The 18,973-nt window shown below is 29.2% G+C and overlaps 1 protein-coding gene across 2 annotated transcripts in view; it reads right to left on the minus strand.

Moving 5' to 3' along the window:
- The window catches only part of LOC123299899 (glutamate receptor ionotropic, kainate 2), a 288,313-nt gene that overhangs the window by 244,014 nt on the left and 25,326 nt on the right, over positions 1-18,973 (minus strand). For both annotated transcript variants that reach the window (XM_044882307.1, XM_044882308.1), the window contains exon 3: positions 8,129-8,313. In XM_044882307.1, coding sequence (XP_044738242.1) covers positions 8,129-8,313 — 185 coding nt within the window. The remainder of the gene's footprint in view (positions 1-8,128; positions 8,314-18,973) is intronic.

Raw genomic sequence — 18,973 nt, forward strand, 5'->3', positions numbered from 1 at the left:
ATATGTGCCAATTTCAAAAGTTTTCGACATAACGTCGTACACCTGACACGACACAAAATTTGTGCAACAATATTAAGTATTATATGATGATGTTTACAGCTTGTTAGCTACATTATATGTTAAAAGAGTTGATGTAACATTTAAATAGTATTCTTAACAAAATACAACATTTATATTGTGAACTTTCTGTATATCTATAGAATTCACCCTCGCATGGCATAGAAGTATAATATACACTAGAGAATAAAGATTCAATATCATTGAACAGCATCTCAAAATTCATCAACGTATAGAAATACTGAATGTATTACATTCTATGTACATTTAAATTCTAAATACATGATTTTTATAGTAAAATTTCGATATCCATCAAATTAATTTCAAGCAAATAAAATTAGAGTTTAAGAGAATTATAATAAGTATCGCTTATATCGTTGGGAACATTGTAGAAATTGTAAATAATCTTTCAAACTTTACGGTATTTGTGAATAAAATAAAAAAAAAGACAGTCATTCTTTTACTCAACTAATCAAAATTGATTTATTGATCAAATGGATATTTCAATTGAAAGCTCGAAAATTGCCAATATCACTATGCTCAAGTACAAAAAATATTTGTCAATTTGGTTTTTATCAACGAGCACAATGTAGGATGTATGTTTGTTTGGTTATTTTACTTTCTTGTCAATCGGTAATTTTAAAAAGAATGCTTTTCTGACATAGAATTTTGTTTAAAATTGTAAAGAATTTATTAATTGTAGCAATTTAATAAAGTAAATATTCCAATAGAATGCATTGTTTTAAAAATAATCATTTCGTTTACAAAATATCTACCTGTATACAAAATTCAAATGTTCTAGACCTTTTATGATATTTGTATAGAATAATACAAATACTCAAGAAAACAATTCGTTGTTCTCTAATAAGTTACAGGATATGGCAATACCTTTTTTAGCGTATGGTTGCATACGCTATTTACTCCGATGTAACTAGTAAAAGAGAGTGTTATTTAGTGTATTATAAGACTATCCTTTTCTTCATATACCTAATGTTTTCAAAAAGATCATATACTATATTCGACAATACTTATTATTGATATGTCTACACGGTAAGAAATTTTTTCCCGAAATCACTATGTAAGTATTATTTAAGTTTAGGCATGATCGCAATACTCTACTGTTACATAAGTGGCGCCAAGGTTTTTATACAGTATACAATATTGTAACTAATGCCATGTATTTCTTACATGAAAAGGAAAATTTGAACACAAAATTACGTTGCGTGGTTTACTGTAACGCATTCAAAACATATAGATATTAGAATGAAACAATACTCAAGAAAATAGCCACTAATGGGTCCACGAATGTGTTACAATTACCGTGCGGGGTTGAGTGGCGAAGTTGACACAAGCGCATGAGTTGTTTGTGTGAAAGTAATATACTGTCTAACAATTTTCAAACAGTGTTGTCTTGAAATGCAACATAAGTTTTAAACAATCTTTTTGAATTGATTCAACCACTTATAAATAACCTGAATATGAGCTTGAGTGATTTTGCATCAATGAATTCATATTGTTTGAAATTATTTTTACTTTATTAACTCACAGGTGGCGAGACTATAAAGTTCGCGTGGTGAAATTTAAAATTGTTAATGAAACGTCGCAAAAATTATAAAAACTTAACTTCTACTTAATTATTTGATCCTAGCTTCCAGTACTCTTTCATATATTACACGAATCTAATACGGTTCAGCGTATTTTTGTAGCACCCAGTATAGATATATTACACAATTGTAACATTTTATTGAATCGTCACTGAAATAAATTGTGGGTTTACCTATTTTGTTGTCATCAACTTTACCTATAATAATAGTTCGCTATTGGGTAGGAACATATTACATATTCACGTACCTAGAAATAGTCGATTGAATAAACTTATCTAGAATATAGTCGAATATACTTCAATATTGTATTATAGACATTACATTCAATAATATTGTATTATAGACAGTACTATAATCAAAACACGAAGTAGCATTTATACAGTATATGAAAACATGATGAGCTTGGGAAATATTGAAAATAAACTTAATGCTTTATTGAACAATATTACTTCCATTGAATAATGAGCCATTATTTGTAATACATTGTTTTGTATTGTTAACTTGTGCGTCTGGGTAGATTTGTAAAGCAAATATTTTTAACTTGTGCGCCTGGGTAGACAAATCACGAAGTTGGTTAACAACCACTTTTATAATTGTTAAACGGCTTCAATTAAAATATGAAAGATTACGGTAAACCATAATGAACGATTAAGGTATTGAAATATGGTTTGTTTTTTATAATTGTATTTCTGCAAATTAGAAGATAAGGATCATTGACATTTGCATTTCATTCAAGGATGCTTCGGACGATCTAATAGTGCAACAAAATGAGTTTTAAGTCTATCATCGGGACAATAAGAGTTAAAATATTTTTTATTGTCTTTTTCTAATGCCTGTTTTTTAAATTTTATACTACACTGATAAAATTATGTTATTTTCATAACGAAATTTTGGAAAATTTGTATCTTTTAAGATTATTTCATAAAAAACCTTAATTAGAGAAACAATGCATCCAATATGCTTATTATATTTACTCAAAAATGTGCGATCAAAATCCGAGTTGTATTTTAAAATTTACTGGTATACCGACCCGACAGTTGGATATTTTATCGAAAAATGTTTCTTCCAGCATTTTTTTAAATAATGTTTTATTTCAAGTGATTTTTTTTTGTCATTCTAAAGTACAATACGCTATAAAAACCAGAATTGATTCCAGACTTTGTGTATATATTGTAACAATTGAAAACACATTTTTAAATTGAATAAAAGTATTCAAATTTAAAAATAAGTTTATTCAACCAAAGGATAATATTATATAACCTATCGACTCACGTTAAAAGTGGCGTATAATATTTACCTCCCCATCAATACAAGAACCAATTTCAAATATGTTGTAAGTACTTTTCAAATTTACTTCTCTATACTCAACAAAAAAATAAAATAAAATAAAAATGAGTAAAAAATATATGAAATAAATCAGTAATATAAATGGAAAAATTCCATTTCCTTCGTATTTATTAAAAAACCTTCACGTACGTTGTTACCTTATGCATGAAAGTATGCAATATTGATATGTGTCAAAATAGTGTCAAAGTATTTAAATATAACTTACTTAAAATTTCTAATCGTGATTTCACTAAACTATTGGGATAATCATTCTACCATATGATAGCTTCGATTATAAAAAGAAGTACAGGCCTGCTTGAACTAGGTTTCAAATATAACGCAACTGTAATAAATGACATTAGAAGTAAAATTCACAAAATTTAAAAACCCCCGACAAATTTTTTGGGTACGGAACCCTAAACTCGCACTTGAAACACATCTAAGAACACTTGTTCCAAATTGAGTCGATTTTGAAGATCGTCGCTAATTTTTTGAATTTATCGGGTACGAAACCCTAAGTTTGCGGTTCATCCGTTGAGGCTCTACGATGCCACAGATAGACAGACAGTGTATGCGAGTGTATGTTTCAAGTGCGAGCTTTGGGTTACATACTCGAAAAAACTAAAAAATTGGTAATGATCTTCAAAATCAATTCAGTTTGGAAAAGGCATGACATATAATTTATATTATAAATAATTACTTTGGGAATAAATGGTCAAATAAACCTGGTTCAATTCATTTCGAAAAGTGAAATGGTAAAGTAATTAGGTAATTCAAAACAATAATTCAAAAGAACAAAGTTCACTCAAGTATATCAATTTTAATTAAATATTTCTAAGAAATGGTCCCAAAAAATGATAGCTCTCGATCTTGATATTGATTTTAGAAGGATTGTTATCAGTTTAAAGTATTTATCTGTGCGACTATGTATTTCTCAGTGGCATCGTAGTCCCTAAACGGTCGAACCGACTTAATTAAGAACAATTTATCACTAAGTTCCCAAAAAAGAGTTTACATCGCATTTTTCGGGGGTTTTTTAAATTTTGTAAATTTTACTTGTTGATAATGTGGAGCAACATTAAGATGTTCACATCAACAAGGTATTCTAAGAAATGTAAAATAATAAAATAATGGACACGCGAGAAATCAGAAATACATGGTTATGTTGAAAAATTATACCAAGACGTCGATGTAAATAGTGAAACAAAAGATGAAACTTGACCATAACTATTAAACGAAGTCAAAAATTAAATCTTTTTTCATTTTTTTAAATGGTTTTATTAAGATTATGTGTATTTGACATTCAATTATTCTGTATATACCCATATGTTTCGATTACAAATCAGTATCAAACCTAATTTTCGATGTAGAAACCCCTTGAGTTCTGAATTGACAGGTACTTGATATTTACTACTACGTATTATGTCAATATAATTAAATTGAAATAAGACAAGGCTAATCATAACATTTGCAGACAATAAATGGTAATTGAAATAGATATATTTCAATTTTCAAAGATTTCATAACATGATGATCAATGAATTGAATTATTCATTATTGCTTCCTATTTTTGTTCACATGTTAACTGATGTATTTGTGATTTAAAAAAAAAAATTTAAGGAGCTTTGGATATAATATTTCTCAGTTTCGACGTCTTAAAAAAAACCATTAAATTTGTCTAGAAAAAGATTTAAAAACATTGGAAAAACTCCGAATTAGTCATTCTTATCCATTTTTAATCGACTTCAAACAACAAAGGAGGAGGTTTTCAATTAGACTGTATTTTTTTTATGTGTGTTACCTCAGCATTTTCGACTAGGTGAACCGATTTTGATGATTTAAAAGCTGAACGGGGCTCTTTATCTATTTGAAAGCTTGTGCTTCCCGTGTGGTCCCATTTCATTCTGTTCCAGTTTTGACAACGACATTCATGAGAAAACCGTAAAAGTCTTAAATTTGCATTAAGTATGCACGACAAGAGGGCGAATAACTCATTATCACGCCAACCGATTTCAATGATTCTTTGTTTAGTGACAAATTAGTTAGTGTACTTCAGATTCACTAAAAATCACAAAATAAGAAAAACTTTTCCAAAACAAATTAATATGCACTAAAGAAATAACGATAATATAATGTAGTTAAAATTATTGTTATTTTTGGAGTCGGCGCCAACCAAGCTAATGTAGCAAACTGTTCTATCAGAGTTGGTTCCTTGGCTGACACCGACTCCAAAAATAACAATAATTTTATCTACATTATATTATCGTAACAATAATTTTATCTACATCATATAAATTTGTGTTGGAAAAATTTTTCTTTTGAAGTCGGTTTTCTTTTTGTTAGAAGTTTTTTCTAACGAAACATTTCAGATGAAGCTGTGTATTTCGAATCGTAAAAGCACTCAATCTTGTTAAGTCAAACAGAGATACGGTTATATTTGAAGAAAATAATTTTTCATCTAATTTGACTTTTCACTAATGGGTAACTAGACGGCAAAGCAATCAAACATGACTATACCTTTATTTTTTGAATATAATATAAACACATGAATATAATTTAATAAAGTAAGTGTTTGTCGGTTTCAAAGTTTTCTTTAGATATTACTTGTTATGGAATGTTTCTTTGAAAATTTTCTGGATTGGTTCAAAGACTTGTGGTTGAAATTATTTGTATCTTATTTTCAATTTTAATACTGAATTTTGTTATAACTTGATGAATGTAGACAAAAAATAAGAATAAAATTTTTCGATATCTACTTTGATTTTCGAATTAACGAAAGCTAAATAATTAAACAAAATTTTCAACGGTCAATATTTTGAAAATTAATCCAGACATCGAAAAATTTTATTCTTACTTTTCGTCTAATATTATCAATTTATAACATAATTCACCATTAAAATTGAAAATATATACATCCTTAATAAGTCGGGGACAACGGATTTTTTTTGTTTTCAATAGTAAATTAGGATTTTAACTTTAATTTTAATAGTATTTTTTTTTAAATTTATTTGTAATTTCCAACGACTAGTTTTGGAGAAATCTATGAAAACATACCTAAAATTTCAGAATTGATTTAGACTACGTACAACTTCATGAAAAAAAAAATCAATTCTTTTATCCAAAATTGTGCTGGCGCTCCTACATCCTTTATGACAAATATAATAAACTAGCTGTTACCCGCCCGCTTTGCTGGGCAACATCCCCACTTGCACCCCTCCCTCCACATTTCCTTGCGTTGGATAACAGTTTTGTAATGTACACGTCATGCTCTTTTATTTGATATCCCACTTAAGTATATTTGTAAATATTCGATAATTCCTTCCCACTTTCTCGCTACACCTTTCTACCCTCCGAAGGTTAAAAAAATCTTCTAAATGTAATTTAAAACATTCTGACCAAGTTTTGAACTATTAAAAGCCATAATTGAAAAATATGAATTTTTTATTCATGAACACCCCCGCAACCCCCCTTGTGGGTGGAATTTCGTAAAATCCGTTCTTAGCTGACCTCTACTTGGCAAAAGGAATATTCCTGCCAAATTTCAAGTCTCTAGGTCTTATAGTTCCAGAGATATCGTGATGACTATCAGAGTGACTATCTATCTATATCTATAGAAAGTCTCCTATATATATAAGATTTCTGACAAATTAGGAGTGTAGCCGACTCTGATGACCTTCTCATGCTTAATTCACAAGTGAATAAAAATGTAGAAAAAACTTTTTTATTTTAAAGATTTATCATCTTGAAATAATATTTTAAAGTAACGTGGTGGTTCTCTCAAGATTATTAGAGATATAACTAAGTATCTAGGGAGTATCGTAAGTCATCATCGTATCGTTTAATAAATGGATTACTGTAAATTAATCAGGAAATGCTTTTATTAAATTTTTCTTTTTTAAATGATATAAAAAATATATCATTTTCATGATGCGCTAGAAAGTTAATCTTAGATATTAAATTGAAGAATCTTTTTTAGTATCACCTGTTATTATGGAATTTTATTAAATAACCTCTAGAAGGCTTTTATACCGTATATGTATAAAATATATCAGAGTATATTAAGTTCAGTCCAAGTTTCTATCGTAAATAATCACCCGCAGCATCGCTGAGCTAATTCTTATTTCAAAACAAAGACTTACTCGTTATACCCTTTGCTTTCATTGTCCTCGGCACTTTTTTTCGCAATTTTATGGGCTATAATTTTTGGTATGGAATCCTAATATTTGAAAAATACAATTCAGCCCATATGTCTTCCTGATAATGTTGCAATCTCTAGGTGAATTAAGTTTTTAAATCGATTGAATTATAGATTCAAAAATTACTATCATTATTTTCCAAAAATTTTAGAAATGTAGTAATGAGACAGTCATTGAGAGGTATTTCGCTTCAATCTAAAGATTTAAGCCAATCGCTTTCAAAGTAAATATCAAAAATAAAAATTGCTTTAAAAAGTACCATTTTAAAGTAACATTCACTTTTCAATAAAACACACTGTACATTAAATAAATATATATTAAGTACTTTGTCTATTTATTAAAAGGTTTACAATACATGCTTTATTGCCAAGTAATATGTTATTCTAAGCTTTACAATATCACGCAACTACAAAAATATATAATATATTGTGTGCAAGTGTTGCTGCTAAATTTGATAATATAGATATCTCTCTTCAATCGACAATACTTTAACTATAGTCGTCTCTATTCATCAAATAATGGACTTTCGATGAACTCATAATTAAATTAAAATTTTGTTTTTATATCATCGACAACTTTATATTTTTATGGAATTATTATAAACTACAAGGTTGTCTGAATATTTTAGACAGTTTTTTATCACACTCTCTAGATTTTTTGATATAGAAATATCCAATTGAAAAGTATAACTTATATGTTTCGTCATTTTTTCAGCCAACTTTGAACGATCAAATAACAATAAAAAGCTCCATGACCTAGGAATTTTTTGTGATTTTTGGAATCATTGTTAATCAATAAATGTATTTATAAAGTTTTATTGAAATCCTTAGTATTATTCAATCCTTGCATATCTCCTTATTTAAAGTGGTTCTTTGTAAACAGTCTACAACCTGACGAAAATTACAATATAACGTTAATGTATACATCATATAAATATAAACTTACCTTTGATAATGTTGTCGGATGAGGATACAAGTTGACAAGACACGACTCCCGACGGAGACGATAATCCCAGCGTGTTTCTAGGTGTGGTATTTCCATTGTATCACATATACTTTGAACATGTGAAGCAGTATGCGATGATTGTGGACCAAATATTGCTGCAACACCACTTCTTAATAGATGACAAACTGTAAGTAAACAAAACGAAGGTGTACTATACAATATTGTATAAATGATAAATATAGACAGCCCGTGAGCACACAATCAGTGAAATATGAATTGTATGATACTATAAACTAGACAATTTCGTACGTAATACTGGCCCCCTGGGGTGCCAAGTTCGATTTCGCTGTCACAATCAAAATTATTTTAATTTATAGTTGTAATGAGCTGGTTTTGTGCATTGTTTATGCAAGAAAGCGGTGTACTATGCCTCTTCATGAACACTTTTCGTTAGAAAAACCATGATAGGAGTGTTTAAAAATCACTAAAATTTCATACAAAATATGTCTCATCTTGTTATCTGATGGGTGAAGATCGACCTTATAGCGTCTCTTAGACCAGTATGGATGGGTAACGGCAGGCATTACTCTCTACTACTACCGATCCTGTGTACAGAGGTTTTTTCATTATCAATAATAAAAAAGAAAGTAGAGAAAAATAACTATATATTTTCACTTGGTTATGGGATTCCGCTCTATAACGATGAATAGAGAGTACAGTTTGAACTCATTGTATTATATTATCTTAAGCTGTCTATATCATAATATTTGGTTTGTAATTCTCGGTGCTTTGGATTATGCAATAAACTTGAAATCCGATTTAAGTTTAAACGTTTAAAGTAATTTTACTCAAAAATATTCAACACATTATAAAATGTTGAAGTACTAAAGTGAATAACGGAGATGCTTTATTACAAATCGAAATTTTTAGGGTAGGGAGTTACTCATTGCGGCCATTGAAACTACCCATTGTATCATAACCGGATCCAATTGAATTATAAGCGTATTGATATTATCGTTAATTTGTTACTACTTTAACTCACTGAGGTTAATCGAATTCACTTCTCCAAAAACGGTTTGTTGAAGAAATATTCATATAATTTAATATGGAATACCTGGTATATATGCCCCTCCCCCAAAATTTGCCATGTATATGGTATATATGGGCAACCATCTCCCCTCATATATAGAAATCCCTACTACAAGGTCGTTTTGTTTTTTCGTTTTTCAAAAACTCCAAACTCTCCTTTACCTTAATGTATGAAATGTCCACTCCTTAGGCAAGACTTAGTCATCTGCCCACTTAAATTAAATTTTCACTTCTTGGGTGACGTAAATTATATTGGAAAAACGGCGGACATATTACATTTCATGAGATTGTCATTTTCACCCTCCACCCCCCGCATCAGTGATTTTATCCGCCTTTGTCGAGAAAGGTTTCCTCCACATCCCCTTTACATAATGATAACAACATTGGAAGAACTGCAGATCACGAGCAGAACACGTCTCTATCTCTTTGTCCATAACCAACCAATATATAGACCACCATGTATATAATATCGATTATATTTAATTGTTTTTATTGCACTATTTATTAGAATTTATCAATTAAAAGTATTTTGACCTAGAATCGGTATCCAGTTATAAATAAACGTATAAATGATGTATAAATTCCTGAAGTGTTGTTGTTCATTAAAGTATTGTTGAACAAGTACTTTATTTACCACGTTCTTGCTCTTCTTAAAAGATAGTTCAAATACTTCAAATCAATTTTCCGTTCTACAGTCAAACATCAACTCGTCAATAATTTATTATATAAAACTGCATGACATTATTGTTTCATACAATTTTGTACCTTTGAACAAAAAGAGTAGAAAGGTTATCACTGTAGAAAGTGTTGCAAAATGTTTGTTTTTTTACAATTACAGTCTATTTTTTAACCCTTTCTATAGTTGAAAATGGCAAGGAAAAGGATTTTATCTTTAATATCACGGTTTAACACATATTAGAAGCAAAATCACGCACTCATACTCAAAGATAATATTTCGTTTTCGCAAATGAAAAATAGTGCATCTCATTAAGTATCACTAGATGTTAGCGTGGTTACTCTTTGGTTATTTCTTATTAAGTTAAGATTAATTAGATCACTGCTAAAATTTGTTATGCTCTATTTTCTCTATTAAGGAGACTTAAAATTTGTTCATATAGTTAAAAAATTTGCACACTTGACATAAGCAGGTTAGAAGGTGACTTAAAGTTTGTTAAAATAGTTGCCAAACTTGCAAAAGCAGGTTAGATTTGACACACGATTGTTTTAAAGACCAACTAACCTTTTATATTGAGCAGTTTATTTCACGAACTAGAGTATAAAAAACACATTACAGCTATACAAATTAACATTTTTAAGCTTTTGTATAATGTACTTGATTCAGTACTTTAAAAAAAATTAAAACAATAATAAAAATGGCCACTAGCAAAGCCGCATATGTCTGTTGAACGATTATCAAAAGTAGTTAAAGAAATTACATATCGCTGTTATATTAGAGGTTACACTATGTTTCTATAAAATTCATTTAAAGATTCTTTCTAACATGTAATTAAAAATGTAGAACATACATTGAATTTATAAAATTTAATTGAAACAAGTATTGGCTGTGTATGTATTTATCAATATTATCCATTTTGTACTAAATTTAAGTTACTAAATGTTTAACCACAAACATTTTCTTTTTTAAATTGATTTCTGATAAAAATAAATTTCAAATTTGTAAAAATGAAGCCATATAGCCCACCTTAGGTCTAAATTAACTAAATATCACAATTAATTATTCATTAAAAAAATTTGTAGTAAATTCCTTAAGCCATTATTCAAATGATTAGTAATTAAAAGCAGATATATAAAATTCTAACAAAGATTATTTTCATTGTTCTACGACAAGACACGAATGATTTATTAGAATCAACAATAACACGACTAAAAAAATCTTATAAGCTCCACACGGCCTCTGTATTTTCATGGTTCACATGTTCTACATGCATAGAACAAGGCAGTTTTGTATTATTATGCAGTAAGCGAACGGTTACCCAAAACATTTATCTGCGCTCTCACCATATTTATGGAAATGATCTTGTTAGACAAATATGTTGATTAAACATGTTTATTGACTCCGTGCGTTGACAGCCCTTTCAGACGATAATTTTAGCATTAAAGGAGGCTATTACGACTAACTGAAAATGGTACAGTAATTATCAAATTAATTAAAATTATTGAAAAATAATAAAATATTTAGTAGTACAAGAGCTTATGCCACGAAAAAGTTTATATCAAGATGCCTGGATTTTTATATTTCTTATTGAAATAAGGAAGGAATGAATATCAGTACGCTATCACGAAAAAAGTTTTCTACAAAAATTTCTGATTTTTAAATCATTTTTTAATATATAAATTGGCATAAATTATAATTTTGCCGTTTGCTTATACTCAATCGAGCAAGATGCTATTCTAATAATTAAAAGAAAAAGTGTTCCAATCATTTTAGTATGGCTGTGATTTTATGATTTAGCTTATTGAATGAAATCTGATAAATATTCCGATGCTTTATCCGAAACTAACTTCATAATAAAAATTTAATATCTGATCGAAATCCACCCGTACTATAAGGAGAATATTCTCAAATGTTAGCACTTCCTAATACTCAAATGTTAGTTTGCTACCAGCGGTTTGGTACGGAAGCCTGAATGGCACACAATCATTTTATGAGAAAGTGGCGCTACACTAGCTTATATTTTAAATGTGTACTACTCACAAGTATAAAACCAACTTTTAAAAAGCCACTAGTTCACTTTCAACAAGTGCACTTGTGACTTGTGGTATTATGGGAACGCCACTTTCTCATAAATTCATTGTGAGCCATTCAGGCTTCCGTAATTTGGCACTATGAGAATATGAACTGACTTGTTTTATGTGGAGGTAAGAAAAAAAAGTTTATTCATCGTACACTAGGATAAAAGAATAGACTTTTTTTTTATATATATTATATTATTTTGTAACATTATTAATTCACTATTGTAAGTTTATAGTCTTTATACACTGTGAAATTTATATGTCTATAGATATCATTAATCACTTTCGTTCGACTAACACTAAATATGTTTGTTTGGACGAACGAGAGAAGAAATTTAAAAGCCTACAGAATGAGAAATAGTTAACTTCCTGAAAGACGGCTATTGTTTTCACTCCGGAAAACTAAATAAAAATTTTATGACGTGTTTAGCTGCCTAGAAATGCGAAAACATTTAAAATATCCCTGAATTACTCGATACAAATAATTACTTAAATCTACTGTTGCTCTACACTTTTTTTAGAAATTTATACCAAACTCTTAATTTAATTCTATCAATTATTTGAGCTAAATTTCCGCTGACAGTTTTCAGTAATTGTTTTGAAAAATTGATCTGAGGCATTTAAAAAAATAGATCTCGTCAAGTAATACACATAAACTAACTTATTTATTTCCCAAATTTTTTGAAATTAATACTCATTTCAAAAATCATAGGTCGTATATATATATACACGCAATATATTGTGTCGAAGATTTTAAGGCATAAGAAAGTTATCGGACCTGATCAGTAGGCACACGTTAAAAACTTACTGATTACATCATCATTGAGATTTTGTTTTTGTATTACTTATGTCCTTGCCATCAGAGTTTTAATTTTAAAATATTCTTTCAGAAAATTTAGGATTGCTTCCTGAAGCTTAAAATTGTAAGTCGTCCGTTTTTTTATTATTCTAACCGAAAGATAATCCAATAACAAACTACAAATTATTTTACCGGGCCTTTAACATAGCCGGGTGTTTGTAAATCGACGTTCAAGGTATCGGTGAACGGATACCCTGTTTTATTGAAGATCTGGAAAAAATAATTTTCATTTTGATATTAGATTTTCTTACTGTAAGAATAACAAAATACGGATATGTTTCAATTCGTAGCTTGGCGGCCTATTTTTCATTTTCGGTTGATTGTCCGTCCGCCTGTCTATCAACACGATAACACGAGAATCGAGCTAAAATTTAGGTATAGTGTGCTCATGATATAAATAGTGTGTTTGAGCTCGTAAATTAGTAACACAGGTCCATTGGGTCTTGGCTCCGTAGGACACATTATGTAAACCGTTAGAGATAGAACAAAAATTTATCAAAGATGTTCTTTATAAAATAAATAAACAACTTTATGTGAAACATTTTTAGGACAGAACTTTTGAAAATTATAGACAGAACATAATAAAAATTTAACATTTTGTTTTTTATTGTGTTAAATATTTGTTGAATATAATTTCTTACGATTCCAAATTTCACTTTTTTCTTTAAAATTATTTAAAAAAAATGAATTATTTAAAAAAAAATTACAATTTTGATTCTTTGTTTATATCCCGTACGTGCCGAAAACCTACACAGCTTGTTTATTGAAGATGTGGGCTCTTAACCCAAGAAATCAACTCTTTATAAATGCTCAATAAAATAATGCAAATAATTTACGTATTCAAAAAGCTATTGATATGGTTCAGAAAGGTCATATCTACCACAATACGTTTATTTTTGTGATACTTTTGAATGATTATTATTATAAATAAATTCGAATTTTATTACAATATCCCAAGTATGTGAGATATGTGGGCTCTATGAATGTGAGCTATGTGTTGTACGATGAGCATGAGAATCTTCTTCATAAATCATTCGGGCTGGCTTGTATAAAAATTTATCGTTTTTTTTTTGTAAATATTTATATTTATTTGTTACGAGTACAATAAAAACAATTTGTCAGAATTTTTTTGTTTATTTCAATCGTTCTTCCTTTAAATTCTTTAAAGTAACATTTTTAGATAGTTTCGTAAAATTGAAAATCAGTGTGCAAAAAATGGCATTAAAAGTAAAACCTAAACAATTGATTTGCGGTTGGAATGAAAAAATGATTAGGAAGAGGCAAATACAGCTTTTGTTGCGGTATTCATATATTCAATTTATTCAATTTTTACAAAGTATTGACGTGTTACTTCGACAAAATTGACTTACTTTTACTTTTTTATTCCACTTTCATTGATTTTACTTGAAGAGTTCTGGATTAAAAATAAATGTTTTCTTTAACTGTAAATTTTTGGGCACTTAATCTCAAATATGTTTAATCCAAGAATATTGAAATGAAAACAAGATTTAAATCTTACAAGCTTTGCGTATTTAGTTTTTAGTTTTAGCTATTATTACAAGGCATAACAGCTTATACGTTTATAATTTGGATATAAAATCACCTAAAGTTCTTTGAGTGAAGGTATGAATGGATAAGAATATTATACGGAAATGGTGATTTTACGATTATTTTTAATTGGCAAGAAAATCTTTTAACTAAATTAAAATCAGACATTCATTTTCGTAATAAAAGGTTAAAAGCTTGTTTTTTCTTACTTTGATCCGAAAAAATACACACAATAATAGCCATTAGAGTGAAAATCTGTATGTTACGTTCCATTTACAAAGTGAGTCAGGAATTTGTATCGGGCTGGAAAAAATGTGTGTTTTATAAAACAAGGTAAATTAAAAAAAAAATGTTTGGTGTAAAACATGAAACTATTTTCCTTATATTGGTTAAATTTGATATCAAAGCCTTGTCTTTTATTCATTTTAAAATTATTAAATCATCAAAATATAAATAATTCAAAAATTTTAATATTCCCATAAATATACGGACTTTCTGCTAGCTTTAAACATTTTGAACAATATCATGTGTGAAACACTATGTCTGGACAGCAGTAGATTTGGAAAAGATTCTTTTTGAGATTAGTATTTCCCTATAGTTTTAATCTTTTTACACGATATGTATATAAAATAGAATTTCAAAAGAGACGAAATGAGATACGATTTCAAAGAATATTATTTCGAACACTAAACGAAACTACATTCCAAAGAATCGTTTCTCAAACTCGCGAAACTCGTGTTAAGCTACTTCTTGCTAAATAGGCTACTTCTTGTTTAGTCTCTGGCGCACGGGTTCGTTTTGAGCGATTTAGTCTCCACCTAATCTCGCAGGTTTTTTTTTTAATTTGTTAAAACATAACGAAACAAGAAGACATAGAAACGACATCGATGAAAATTTCGTGCTCGGGTAATGAAATAAAAGTTTGTAAAGGTTTCGAGTGTTTATTTTAAACTAACATATTTTGGATATTATATTAAGTGTCTTGAGGAATAAAACTAAACAATAATAAGTTCTCCAGTGCCAAGTGTACATCATCTTTATCTAATTCCAATAAGAAAAGAGATATCAAAAATTCAGCCTTCTCAAATCGAATTTTTCGTGTTGCCTGTTTATACCATGAAGCCCTAGAAACATGACAGAAAAATCACGTTAGCTTGTAATCTCATTTAGTGCAGTATATGTCGCGCAAAATACTTCAGTATTAAATAAAATTGATTCGCTTGGTTTTCAAGGCGATATTTAGGCAAAATAATAATATAACTTTGAAAATTAGAGGATAGGAAATTAATTTTTTTTTAAATATCGAAAAGATGTGAAATACCCGATTTTGGAAAAAAAAGACAGAAATAACATTTTAATAAAAATCCCAAAAAGTAAAAGCAGGGGGTTGTCACGGTATAAAAAAACACAAAAAATGAGACTAAATTAATCAAACTGTGCGGAAACTTTATATTTTTTTTAAGGTAAAGTTTATGCATTAAACCGATTTCCTATGAGCCATACATGTCGAGTCGAAAAAATAAATGATTAAAACGCAATGAAACCGTAATGCTTCGAGTTGATTTGACTTTAGGTAGTCTCTTTTTTTCTTATTACTTTTTTTTAACGTTAAAATACCAAATTTTTCTGTAAATAACCGGTTTTTCGAGCCTATCCGTCTATTTATTCTTAAAAACTACTATTTTTCTCCTCAATATAACGTTGTAAAATCGGATAGCTTAATTTTTTTTTAAATATGAAACTCCTCAGCCTGTACTAATTATGATCATCCATATGCACCCATCCATCCAGATCCAGTAGGTAACATAAACACAACACATTTACTGAACGTATTATTAACTTTAATGTTTATGGTTTTTTATTTATTTTATTTTTATTTTGTTCACCACAATAAGTTATTCTCATCTGCATACAGGTATAATATGTATTATACTAATTGTGTTCATTATTAAAAGAAAGCAAACGTGTTTTAGTTTTAGTAATGGGTGTAGGTGAAAACATCATTAACAGAAAAACTATGTTTTAAACATGTTGGTTTTATGTTTGAGTGCACATTATAGTTGCAGGCGAGATTATTATTAACTTTTTATTTTTGTTGTTTTTTTTTGTACTTCCTTGTTCAAGCTTAACAGTAATGATGCGAGGAAAAAAATTTTGTCATAGGTGTTCATAGAATCACCTAATTAGTCCATTTCCGGCTGTCCGTCCGTCCGTCCGTCCGTCCGTCTGAGGACACAATAACTCAAAAACGAAAAAAGATATCGAGCTGAAATTTTTACAGCGTACTCGGGACGTAAAAAGTGAGGTCAAGTTCGTAAATGAGCATCATAGGTCAATTGGGTCTTCGGTCCGTAGAACCCATCTTATAAACCGTTAGAGATAGAACAAAAGTTTAAGTGTAAAAAATGTTCCTTATCAAAAATTAAACAACTTTTGTTTGAAACATTTTTTCGTAAACATCACTGTTTACCCGTGAGGGCGCCAATTAGGCGGAAATTTTATAATATGTGTACAAACTATACACTAAATGTCGGTCGGTAATGCAGAAACCTATAAAGTCATTTACATATGTACTATATTAGTTATGAATGTATGTGTCACATGTTTGTATGTGTAATGTGATAAAGAAATCAACACTATGCATGGTATTTCAACCATTAACTCAATCAATTGTTTGTTTTCACTTGTTTGATTTAGGACTACACTAAGAAGTCAAAATACATTTTTTCCTGAGTTATCGTTTCCGTATCGTCCTTAGAGTCTGAAGTGCTCAATTTTTATATATAGTTATTTCAGATGATTAAGGATAAACATTTATTTTGTAATGAGATACTTTTTAGTGCAAAAGATGTACCTACTTTCAAAGGTATACTAAGGTAAACCTTTTACATACCTAAAGGTACATCAAACCCTTATATAATTACACTTACCTATATCGATATGTTTAATATAATATGTAATTAACGAACATGAAATAATAAAACTATTTTTTTTAATCGCTGTAGTTAGTAATCATTTAAGGTTTTGAGGAGGTTATGTTATAAAACTACCAGACGGGCAGAACTGAACTGGACAAAACGGATACTAAAGTAAAGGAACTTCAGATAAGAGGATACTACAACTGCAAAAAAGAAAAGCTTCAATCGATGTTTCCAGGTTCTTGCGGTATCAAAAGACAATGACGAAAAAAACAATCCTTGGGAAAGTTTTTGAAATCTTATCTGTGAAGCAAAGATTGGCCCGCCGTTGCCGACAGAAGATTGGATACAATGTGGACACATGAAGCCCGCTCTTCATATTCGGAGCGCGGTTCATATTTTTGAGATGATATTTTTATTAAATACGTTTTTCAATCACTATTCGTTTTACCCGAACAGAGTATTCTACCAAGGCGGGCAAGATCATAAACGGACAAGGAAGTAATGGAATCTGCTGATTAAGTTTTTTTAATGAAAAAATATATTGTTCATTTAAGTTTTGTTAATACATTGTTACCGGTGTTAATTCCTGTAGTTTGAAATAAAATCCTTTTTAATGTTTGGACGCTATAAATATTTAATGGTGTTGTAAAAAGCTAAATGTAAACAGCGGGAAAAGATGTTGTACCAAGTAAAATATACCTTCAATCTTTATGCAGTTTCTCAGCCGATATGGCTCTTTACTGAACAGCGTTTTCATTGAAACATGAGTATTCGAATTAATTAAAAATAAAAATTTTATATTTTTTGCTAATAAAAATTTCGATTATTCTGACTTTCTAAACGAGACATAAACAATAAAAATCGGTTCATTCATTTAGGCGCTGCGATGCCACAGACAGACAGACACATACACATAGCGGTTAAACTTATAACACCTCTTTTTTGAGTTCGTGGATTAAAAAATGGCTTTAACAAATAAATAAAATTAATTTTTTATTTTAGGTACTACACCTCCCCCTACTTTATAGAGCAGACGCTGGAGTTAAGTAAGCAAAATACGAGAATCGCAATTTTTCAATTGATTCTTGTTCAGAAATATTTTTGAATTAGTATTCCGGATGTTGCTTGAAGTTGTTGATAGTTGGTCCATTTTTAAATATGCCACCACACAACCAGTCAAATGACGATTTTTTGACCAAGTAGAGCCACTTTAGGTTTATCGGATCATTTCACCTAAAAAAACTTCCATGTGATTTTTACGAAAAGTTCAAGTTTTTATGCTTGGAAAAGTTCAAAAAGGCTATTTTTGCTTTTCTGCACAGGAAGCCATTGATAAACTTCGTTCCTCATACTTTGCAGACTCCGTCCCGCGCCCACTCTATATAATATATTTTATTGAGTAGTTAAATATGAAAGTTAAAATTAAGTATGCTTATAAAAAAAAATAAATAAAAATAAAAATAAGCTAAATAAACTAAATCGAAAATTCCCTCAATGTATATTTTTATATCCTGTATATATATAATATATATTAAGGTATACTAACTTTAGTCCCAAGATTGAAACGCTTAATATTGATGCTACGAAAAAAATATAGGTGCTCAGAAAATCACCTATAGAGTTTATTTCCGAATACTTGTCTGTACGTTTTTCGACACAAACATAACAAACAAA

Source organism: Chrysoperla carnea, chromosome 5 (assembly GCF_905475395.1).
Source record: "Chrysoperla carnea chromosome 5, inChrCarn1.1, whole genome shotgun sequence".
NCBI classification, from domain to species: domain Eukaryota; kingdom Metazoa; phylum Arthropoda; class Insecta; order Neuroptera; family Chrysopidae; genus Chrysoperla; species Chrysoperla carnea.